The 11,661-nt window shown below is 42.3% G+C and overlaps 1 protein-coding gene across 1 annotated transcript; it reads left to right on the top strand.

Moving 5' to 3' along the window:
• The first annotated feature begins 798 nt into the window (after nucleotides 1-798).
• Nucleotides 799-11,470, top strand: dcun1d3 (defective in cullin neddylation 1 domain containing 3). The gene is made up of 5 exons (XM_015963477.3): nucleotides 799-1,183; nucleotides 2,190-2,256; nucleotides 6,850-6,899; nucleotides 7,000-7,547; nucleotides 9,116-11,470. The coding sequence occupies exons 4-5, from the start codon at nucleotides 7,111-7,113 to the stop codon at nucleotides 9,660-9,662; spliced, it is 984 nt and encodes a 327-aa protein (XP_015818963.1). The 5' UTR covers nucleotides 799-1,183; nucleotides 2,190-2,256; nucleotides 6,850-6,899; nucleotides 7,000-7,110; the 3' UTR covers nucleotides 9,663-11,470.
• The last annotated feature ends 191 nt before the right edge of the window (nucleotides 11,471-11,661 follow it).

The raw sequence follows: 11,661 nt of genomic DNA on the forward strand, positions 1-11,661 counted from the left end.
ACGAATACTAGGGGGTGCTAAAGAAAGCAAAACTGCCAAATGTGCCTTTAAAGCAGGATATGTAATTCAGTTTCTATGTCCTGTTAAACCTACTGGTGGCACTGAGTGCTGCGCTTTGAGGTGTGCATGCTTTGTATGAGCAGGTGAGAGATAAATAGGACATAGGAGACTGAAAACTCAAGCTTGTCAAAAGAAAATGGAAATAAAAACAGAAATGGAAATTATTGACTGTGGTTGCTTTTAAAGGCTCACATGATTGGCGTGTGCATTTATTTGAGTATTATTGATATTATAGTCTTTTTAGCTGTAAATTTGAAAATCTATCTAATCTGTAAAACTGCTTATTTAAAGGAGGGAAATTAATGATTGTTTCGCAGTTGTAGTCATTTTTCAACTGTGCATTTTAATAATTGTGGACTAAGAAGGGAAATATTTCACATAGCCCCACCAAGAATTATTTTCAGCAGCCGCCACTGGTGTGGGTGTGTGAAATCTAAACCAAGCTACTCAATGCAAATAAAATTACCCTCCAATTAAAAAATTAAATAAAAAAACTGCTTGCAGATGTGTTTTTTATACACTTGTACCACATGTCTTTACATTTTAAAAATGCAAATGAGCGCATAAATAAATCTGTACAAACTGTTTCCTGTTTTTCCATATCCAGTGTTTTACTCTGGAAAACAAAACAAAAACATTTTTCGACTTCCCCGGTCAAGTCCCAAACTATTATGGTGACAGAATTCGGTGTGACACCCCCGCTCAGATGGAGATCAGCTGTTGGCTGTTAGCACAGACAGAGGAAGTGATGCAGGAAAATGTCCATAATGTAGTTCAATGACTAAAAGGGGGAAGCACAAAGAAATAGGCAGCCTTAGTCCGAGAGTGGCTCTTTAACTTGTTTTAAACTGCGAACCAACAAAAATGAATTCCGATACAAACTCTGACTGCTAATCATTTTATCATTCCCTAAAGGTAGAATAGAGTGCGACTTTATTATGGAAGTTTTTTCTTTTTTTTTCTTTTGGTCAGCTGCCTGCTAGTTTGCTAACAATCTGACGACGAGTTTGCCTCAGTTCGTTACTGCTGGTATTTCGGCCAACTTATTTGCCCACCTTTGTTTTCAGTGACATTTATGAAGTGATGTACATTCAAATGACGCGGCCTACGTTTTCCTAAAAAGGTAAGCTTTTTGAGGATATTTATCTCGTTGTGTCAGCCGGAGAAGACTTAGCATAGCCGCTAGCTAACTTTTAGCTATGTCGACGTGGTCAGGGCCAGGCACTTTAGATGTGGATGTTTAAATGGCCCGGTGACGAGGATGGATCGTTGATCAGTAACCGATTAGCGAGTATTGCCCGACTACTTTAAGCAGTTTAAGCGGACTATTAAACAGAAACTGAATCAGTGTTTACATTTCATTTGGAAGTGCTGTACATGTGCTGTTAAGCTCCCTTGATCCTGATCAAGAGCTTGTCTGTCTCCAACAAGCATAACTTATTCAGATCATCGTTATCAGATGTGTGTTTTTAAACCCAGCAGCTCGTGCTCGGTGACAACATAGCTGCAGATATTACAATTTAATATCTGGGCTGCTCTTCGCCTCGGACAGTTTTTAAGACCAGCTAATCCAGTTAAATTGACGTCTGGATGTGTTACACGGTGATGCCTGTTTATTGTGGAAAAGGGGGCCTTTAGACATCCATCTGATGTCAGAGACTTGAAGTTGGCCAAGTTAGAAGTGTGGGAGACGTGCCTCTACATGTCCAGGACATTGATCTGTACTGGCAATTTGCCCCTGAAGCCTGACTCTTCTTATTAATGTATGACTAGTGACTTTATCAATGATCTGAACAGAGTTGAGTTTGGGTTTAAAAATCAAAGCTGTGTATTTTGCATTAAGCATTGTGAATTATGTTTCATTATAACATGTGAGACTCTTTCTTTGTGGAAGCAAAGAGTTGTACAGAAACCCTTCAAGTGGAGACACAGAAAGATTACCCCACTGTGTAAATATTGCACAATGACTTCTAACTGTCATTTTAGGGTATTTTAAAACTGTCCAATAATTATTTTGCAAGAGGAGAGTTTTGACTTTCTCTTTGTATTGACAAAAATAGTCCCTGCAGATTTGGGAATGAAGAGCTATTGCTTTCTGCTTATGATGACAATATAATGTGTCTTTGCAGCGTTGCTGATCTCAAGGTCACAATGATGGAGCAGAACTGAAAGACAATGCCATCTGACGGAGTGTCTGTAAGTGAAATTGTCATCAGCTGCTCTTTTATGATATAATGCATGAAGTCATCACATCATGTGTGTGTGTGTGTGTGTGTGTGGTAACCATGTCTGTTTTAGTAATTAGGTTAGTGGAAAGAAAATGATGCATTTACAGATTAAACAAACTACCAAATTGATGTTTGCAAGTAAAAACAAAAAGTGATTGATCTGGTTTTACTCATGAATTACAACCACATCTATGAGAATATAAAATATATGAAGCATTGTTGAGCATTCAGTCTGAAAAATGTTAATGGAATGTCTTTCTGATTTTAAAAAAATGATCACAGGATTTGTTGTGTCTGGGTGCAAAGTTACGTATCAATTTTTTAGAGTTTTACTGATAAAAGTTAGTTAAACAATCAAAACATGCAACAAACAGGGCTTTGGAAACTCTCCCTTTATGAAAAAGCAGGTTTGTTTTAAACGATCCCAGACTTCATTAGCGACATATTTCTAAAGCACTTCCCTCATTATTTTCACATGCTGCAACAATAATCTCAGCAACAACAAGACATGAGGCATCAGGTTTAGCTCTAACCTAAATGTAAACTGTAGAAACACTTTTCTGTTGGCTCCCATCATCACATCAGTCAAAGGATTACACAAAATGCTGACATGGCTTCAAGGGATATGACCCAAGTAATTAGCTTGTTCAACTAGCTTAAACAGTAACTACCTACATTCACGGACTGCACACAGTCTGATGAGACATCACCTACAAAGCTGTGTGGGTGGATGGAATGAAATTGATCTGTACATCATTCATATCCCTCATAACACAGATTTTTACTCTGCTCTCTTTAACACCCACCCTGCAGGAGCTGAAGACAAGCCCTGTGTGTTACAAGAGACTGTAACAATTCTGGCTCATTATATATAGGTCCTTCTCAAAAAATTAGCATATTGTGATAAAGTTCATTATTTTCTGTGATGTACTGATAAACATTAGACTTTCATATATATATTAGATTCATTACACACAACTGAAGTAGTTCAAGCCTTTTAATGTTTCTAATATTGATGATTTTGGCGTACAGCTCATGAAAACCCAAAATTCCTATCTCAAAGAAATTAGCATTTTTCATCCGACCAATAAAAGAAAAGTGTTTTTAATACAAAAAAGTCAACCTTCAAATAATTATGTTCAGTTATGCACTCAATACTTGGTCGGGAATCCTTTTGCAGAAATGACTGCTTCAATGCGGCGTGGCACCTGTTAAGGTTGGTTTATGCTTGACGCGTCCGCGAGGTCCGCACGGAAAAGTTGCGTCATTTTGCGTCATTTTAACAACCACGCCCCTCCACCGCGCCTCCGCACGGCCCAGAATTTCCGCAACGCGCACCTCGGAAAATTTCTAACCACGCGGACGGTCGGACGCGGAAAAACATGGCGGACCGGCAAGAACTAGTACGGCAGAGGTTGGTAAATACAGACATTTGTATGATTCAGCTCTCAAAGATCACCATGATCAACATGTTGTTAATAATTCTTGGAGAGAAATAGCTCGCACTGTCGGAAAAGACGAGGACGCTGTTAAAAATGCTGAAATGCCATGTTGTAAACAGTGATTTCTACTTCTACTATGGTGTAGTGTTGGATGCATGCTGTAGAGCTCCATGCTGCCCCGTTCAGTATGGGAGAATATTGTCTCACCGCAGAGACGAGCCGCACAAACCATAAACACTGCGAGTTGTGAAGCACGTTCCAGCCGCGAGCCGCATCACCGCGCAGAAAGTGAATGCGTCAAGCATAAACCAAGCTTTATGGAGGCCCAGGATGATTCGATAGCAGCCTTAAGCTCATCCAGAGTGTTGGGTCTTGCTTCTCTCAACTTTCTCCTCACAATATCCCACAGATTCTCTACGGGGTTCAGGTCAGGAGAGTTGGCAGGTCAATGAGCACAGTAATACCATGGTCAGTAAACATAGTGGTTTTGGCACTGTGAGCAGGTGCCAGGTCGTGGTGAAAAATGAAATCTTCATCTCCATAAAGCTTTTCAGCAGATGGAAGCATGAAGTGCTCCAAAATCTCCTGATAGCTAGCTGCATTGACCCTGCCCTTGATAAAACACAGTGGACCAACACCAGCAGCTGACATGGCACCCCAGACCATCACTGACTGTGGGTACTTGACACTGGACTTCAGGTATTTTGGCATTTCCCTCTGCCCAGTCTTACTCCAGACTCTGGCACCTTGATTTTCGAATGACATGCAAAATTAGCTTTCATCCGAAAAAAGTAGTTTGGACCACTGTGCAACAGTCCAGTGCTGCTTCTCTGTAGTCAGGCGCCTCTGCTGCTGTTTCTGGTTCAAAAGTGGCTTGACCTGGGGAATGTGGTACCTGTAGCCCATTTCCTGCACACGCCTGTACACGTTGGCTCTGGATGTTTCTACTCCGGACTCAGTCCACTGCTTCCGCAGGTCTCCCAAGGTCTGGAATCGGTCTTTCTCCACAATCTTCCTCGGGGTCCGGTCACCTCTTCTCGTTGTGCGGTGTTTTCTGCCACACTTTTTCCTTCCCACAGACTTCCCACTGAGGTGCCTTGATACAGCACTCTGGGAATGGCCTATTCGTCCAGAAATTTCTTTCTGTGTCTTACCCTCTTGCTTGAGGGTGTCAATGATGGCCTTCTGGACAGCAGTCAGGTCGGCAGTCTTACCCATGATTGCGGTTTTGAGTAATGAACCAGGCTGGGAGTTTTTAAAAGCCTCAGGAATCTTTTGCAGGTGTTTAGAGTTAATTAGTTGATTCAGATGATTAGGTTAATAGCTTGTTTAGAGAACCTTTTCATAATATGCAAATTTTTTGAGATAGGAATTTTGGGTTTTCATGAGCTGTACGCCAACATCATCAATATTAGAAACAATAAAAGGCTTGAACTACTTCAACTGTGTGTAATGAATCTAATATATATGAAAGTCTAATGTTTATCAGTACATTACAGAAAATTATGAACTTTATCACAAATGCAAATTTTTTGAGAAGGACCTTTATATATCTTAATCATTCCCGTTGTTTAATAATTCTGCAGTTGATACTTGATCCTGTTTAGATTCATCAAGAAATGCTGACATTCGGATGAAGCAGAGGACGAGTGGCAGTCAATAAACTGTTTATGTATGTGGTGCAAAGAAAAGCTCATCTTGAAAAGCCACTAAATTTAGTAGCGGATAGGAACAAGACATTAATAAGACCTGTAGTTAAGTCACAAGTCTTTTTCATTGGAAGCAGTTATGGGGAAATGTCCCTCCAGTGTTGAAACTGATTTTTATAACTCGTGTTTATATAAAACTAGATGTGAAGCAGAACCAAGGTAGCTCAGAACGAAGATGCTGAGCTGTTGTTAATCGGTACAATAGAAAAAGGTTAGATGCGTATCTGTGGGTTTATTTTTCCCCAAGATCTTTGATATGAGTGGAAGCCACTAGTGATGCACCGATATGAAATTTTAGGGCCGATACCGATATCTGATATTAAGATCACTATTTAGGCCGATGACCGATATACTGACATCAATGATTCTAAAATCAGTAATTTTGAATAAAATGAAATTATTAAAGCTGAATTTACATTATTATGTACACACAGCACACACATTTACGCTTCTGAGATGATTACAATCACTGTTCACATGACTAAAACACACATCACCCTCTGAAACAGGCAAACAAAAGGAGACAAGATGGGAAATAATATTGGTTGTTAATATCGGCCCATTTTTATTTATCGGACTGATACCGATATGTTAAAAATGACTAACATCGGCCAATACTGATATTGATGCTGATATATTGTCCATCCCTAGAAGCCACTTCAAGGTATGGTTGACTGATTCTAATCCATGAGTCTGAGTTTTTCATGCAGGCTGGACATGAAAATAGTCTCCTACACCTCTCCTGCATTAGCTTCTGACAGAAAATAGAGGGTGGAAATTGAGGATTTAAAAACCTGACAGATCTACGTCACACTGTGAATTAGCGTTCATGGACTCACCGATGTTGACTCACGACAAGGAAGGCCGTTGGTGTTTTACTTTCCAGCAAACGGCAGAGAATGCCTCGGCTAGTTTAAGCTAGCTGCTAGCATTAGCAGCACCATCTCATGGCAGAAGCTCCTCCAGGCTTGTGGAGATAAAAAATCCACAATTACTTTCATACCGCCCAAGCGGTGCTAGTAGTACTCAGGGATAGAGAGTTCTAGAGACTGGGGGGCCACAGCAGCAAATGACCTGCCACCCTTGGTCTTTAGCCCGGTGCTCTGCAGTGATCTCATCTTATGTTGCACCTTCAGCACTGTAACTGATCTGTCTTTTAACTTTGTCTTTTCTTTTGTTAAATCTAATTTTATGTGAAAATTTTGATTTTAAAGCTTGTTTTTTCTTTTCGCTTGCATCTGGGAAGCACTGTGAATTGCCTGTGTAGGAAATGTGCTACATAAATAAAGCTGGCTTGTCTTGCCTCGCCCATGTGTCTCTCTCTCCCCATCAGTGTCTCTGGTCAGTCGTTGATGTTGTTGTTGGTGTTCTGCCTTAAGACTTTAGTAATGTGTGGTTCTTGTACTTTAGAGGTTTTAAATTTGCCCCCTGACGTTTGGTACCTGACAGATCTGGCACAGGTAAGCTTAACTTGATTTAATTTTTTCTGAATAATTGCATTTTCTGTTTGAGCTGCACTCTGTAATATAGCACTAAACAACAAATGTGTTCTCCCTGTAGGCCTGAGGGTATGTTGAGACATCTTGCCAGGCCAGAGCAGAGGCGCCTAGGTGGTTCGGACGGGGACTGAAGGTGAGGAGGAAAGCCAGACGGGGGACCAGGAGGGAAGACATGGGCCAGTGTGTCACCAAGTGTAAGAATCCGACGTCCTCGCTCGGCAGCAAGAGTGGAGACAAAGAGAGCAGCTCGAAGTCCCACAAGAGAGTTGAAAGTGCTAGTGGGGGCAGTCACAAGGAAGATTCCAGTGCCCCATCTTGCAAATCCAGTGAACAATTGAATGGCACCAAAGCCTTAGAGGCTACTGCGGAGACGACCATCATCTCCACAGTGATGAGGGATCCGTGCAAGGACGAATGTCTGGATAAAGACGGGCTGTCCATGCTGCGTATCGAGGAGCTTTTCGGACGCTACAAGGATGAACAGGAAGATGCCATCCTGGAGGAGGGCATGGAAAAGTTTTGTAACGATCTGTGTGTGGACCCCGCAGAGTTCCGTGTTCTTGTTCTCGCCTGGAAGTTTCAAGCAGCTACTATGTGCAAGTTCACAAGGTACAACAGGGTTTTGGAAGGGATGGGGTTGCACCAAATCTGTTGTTGCACTTGGATTTACTTTCACTTTTTCACCACCAAATTAAAATTTTGAAGCGTATTTCCACTACCGGAGCTTCGGGGTAATTTTACCGTAACTCAACAGCATGTGCTTGTCTCCGTTTCACCGGGCCGGCCAGCCAAACGGCCATTTTATGGATAATTTTCAACAAACAAATAACCAACAGATTAAATAAACAGGGGTAGGTACTCGGAAGGGCCCGCTAGAGCAGGGGTGCTAAATCCTGGTCCCGGAGGGCCAGTATCCAGCAGGTTTTGTTGTTTTTCTGCTCCAAAACACTTGATTCAGAGGTTGAATCACCTGTGCAGCAGCTCATCAAGCTCTGTAGAAGCCTGTTAATTACCTGCAGATTGAAATCAGGTGTGCTGAAGCAGAGTTAAAACCAAAACCTGCAGGATACCGGCCCTCCAGGACCAGGATTGGGCACCCCTCCTTCGTCAACTCACACTGATTGGTTGTAACTCTGTAGGAAATTACATCATCAGACGTCGTCCAAAACAACTGGCATTAGTAAGATTAGAAGAGCTGCTTGTGAAGCAGAATGGAAGCAAAAGAAAAGAAGCTCCGACTGATGATATAGTTCACTGGGCTTTTTTGTCTCGCATCGCAGCGTAAAAAAACCAAGCTTCTTCTGTTTTTTACCTCACGCAGCTGCTCTCATCCTCTGAATGGATTAAATTAGGTTGTACTTTGACAGAGTAAAACTTTTAATGTTACTGAGGATGCTTTTTGGAGCTGATCAATGACATCACTGACTGCAAAATAAGTTGCGATATGCTGACGCCTGTGCAAAGTCCTGAAAGAGCTAAATCTGCATGGAGACACAACACCTGGGAGGACCGGGACATCTTATCTCCCGGTCAGTTTCCCCCTCCCAGAATTTACCCTGAAGTTCCGACAATGGAAAAACACCGTAGGTTAAACACACCTCGGTACTTGCACAGCAACAAAACCTTTGGCCACTCCTCTTATCCAAAAATTGTTTTCCCATAACTCTAAAATCAAGTCTTTCCACACACTGCCCTTTGGATCTGCGTGAGAACCAGTTTATCGTTCCCTCTAATCTTAAATGTTTGCTAACTTGTTCATAGAAAGCTAGCCGTACACACAAAACCCCACAGTCAGGTCATACAGGAAGTGTGTCCTGCTCCAGAGCCCCATTCTGCCTGCTGTCACTGAATAGCGCTCCGTTTGTGGCTGAGTCATTTGTTTCTGCTCCCCCCCACTCTCTTTGATTTTAAACTCTGCACTTTTCACTCCGAAGTGTTTGGACAATGCAACATATGTTTCATTGTTAAGCAATGCTGGCGTAAGCATTTTGTATGACACTTGATGTTGAAAATCCCAGACCGCTGTTGAAGTTGAGCAGATAAGCTCATCTACTTGATATTTTTAAACACCACTGGGCAAGTTTGGTTTTGCAGATCTCACAGAACTGCTGTAAATGACATTTTACTGTAATTCTGAATACCCATTGTGACATCTGATCCTGTTTTTATGTCATCAGGAAAGAGTTTGTTGAGGGCTGCAAGGCCATCAGGGCGGACAGTATTGAGGGCATCTGCTCACGCTTCACTTACATGCTGCTGGAAGCCCAGGTTGAAGAGAACTTCAAGGACCTTTACCGTTTCACCTTCCAGTTCGGTCTGGACGCCGAAGAGGGCCAACGGTCGCTTCAGCGGGAAATTGCCATCGCACTATGGCGACTGGTTTTCACACAAGACACTCCGGAGATTCTGGAACGCTGGCTGGAGTTTCTAGCCGAGAACCCCTCCGGTATTCGGGGCATCTCCAGGGACACGTGGAACATGTTCCTCAACTTCACCCAGGCCATTGGGTCTGACCTCAGCAACTACAGTGAGGACGAGGCCTGGCCCAGCCTCTTTGACACTTTTGTGGAGTGGGAGTTGGAGCGCAGGAAAAGAGAGGAGGAGCAGGCACTGAAGGCAAAGGAGGAAGAAGGAGGGAGGTGTACGGAGACGGATTGTCCTCCTACCACAGATAGACTTGAAACTGAGGGGAGCCGTGGCTCACAGACATGGGGGGGGCACTGACCAGAAACCATATTTGCTCTCGGGGGAGAGGATATGCTCTATATGTGAACTGTACATGTGGGAATCATTGGATGAATATTAGTATTATCATTTCAGTTATTCAGTTATCTCTCCTGGTATGTTGGGATGGGATTACTGCTATGCTTTATTTTGTTGAAAGGGCTCTATGAACTGTTGTTTTAAGCACTTCTATTTAAGTTATTGGTTTACTTTTCCCCCATCCATTGCGTTTTAAGAATGTGGTTGATGTTTATATATATATATATATATATATATATATATATATATACATACATACATACACCTACCTACCACAACCCATCAGAGTTAGCTCAGTGAATGGGCAGCAGAAAGCCGTGAGCAGATTTAATCTTGAAACATGGTAGATATAATTTGTTCAAGGGGGTCGTTTCTAATGAAGAAGGGAAATCATGTCTTAACTACCTTTTTAAAATCAATTCAAAGTGACAAAAATGAGATGGTGAATCAGTGAGTGGATGGTTTTATGTGTCCGTGTAGCAAGGGTGAGTTTATCATGATTGGCCCACAGATAGTAGGAAAAGGACATTATAATTCAGTCATAGGGGCATTTAAAAAAATACAAATTACAGTTACTTTGGCATACTTTTATCAGTTTGAGTACTTTTAAATCCCAGTTGGTTGTTCTTGTCTCCAGTATTCAGTGTTCTTTGACTTTTGAGTGCTACCTGAACAGTGAGCAGCTTCTGTGCTTTCCCATGACCCGCCAACACATTCTCACACCCAAGGCGTCAAAATACGACGCGTGTGACCAAGCCTCAATATATGACGATTCGGGACGCCCCAGCATGTCAGGAGACTATGATCAGGGACAAACAACTGACGCAGCGTCCCAGAGCGTCGGTGTCCGACGCCGGTGGTGAGACGGACATTAGAAGTACTTGTGAACTACTTAACCTTCCCCTCACCCCAGTCCTAACCTTAAGGTCACAGTTTATGGGCCTTAAGATTAGGATCGGGGTGACGGGAAGGTTAAATAGTCGAATAACGTCCGTGTGACAGCGCGCGTCAAACAGTGACGCCAGCGGAGCCACGTGACCCAGCGTGTCCCTGATCGTCGTCTCCTGACGCACTGGGGCGTCCCGAATCGTCATATATTGAGACTTGGTCACACACGTCATATTATGACGCCTTGGGTGTGAGAATGTGTTGCTCCCGCAACATCTACCATTTTCATGTCCGCCTTCTTTCAACAAACAGTTTTAATGTATGCAACTGAATGAGGTTGGCTTTTCTCAGCTGCCTCGTTCATTTTAATAATGGAATTTTGTATCAAAAATTTGGGTAATTGTTACAGAGGGATGCCTAAACTGCATTAAGCCTGGGCACCTCACAGAGCTTTTGTTGTACTGCAGGAGTTTTAGTCTTTACGTCCTTCGACTGCTAGACACTCAAAATATGTGTGCACACGTCACAAATAATGCAAGTACTGCTGCTGGCAATGGTTGCAATGAATTGCACAGAAACTAATGGCATGCTAATTTGCTGTACTTGGAATGCTTTGCCGAGATTGTTGTTAACCACAATATTACCATTTGAAGCGTATCCAAATTGTAGATTGATCATTATAAGCAAGGGTGTTTTGGAATGAGCTAGTTAGTCCTGCTGGTTAGTCAACAGACTGTGACTTGGGTTGAATGGAAGTGGGTGGCCACTATCTAATTAAACATCTAAAATGGTTTTATTTCATCCCCTTTTATTTTGTTTTTATAAGAAATGTACTGATTTATAATAAATAAAAACAGTGTTGATTTTTTTTGCCATGGAAACCTGTGTGCCTTTATTGTATTTTTCGCACCTTTTTTTTTTTTAATTGAATGGTGAGTTAGAGGGCATAGGTATGTCCGGATGGGGCGTGTCCTTCGCTGCCTCAGCTCTCCTGATTGGTGGAGAGCTCCCCTGGTTACCGAGCAACACAACTCACAGGAGGAAATCCTCCAACATTGGGTAAATCCATCGG

This window comes from Nothobranchius furzeri, chromosome 16 (genome assembly GCF_043380555.1).
Source record: "Nothobranchius furzeri strain GRZ-AD chromosome 16, NfurGRZ-RIMD1, whole genome shotgun sequence".
Taxonomy (NCBI): Eukaryota; Metazoa; Chordata; class Actinopteri; order Cyprinodontiformes; family Nothobranchiidae; genus Nothobranchius; species Nothobranchius furzeri.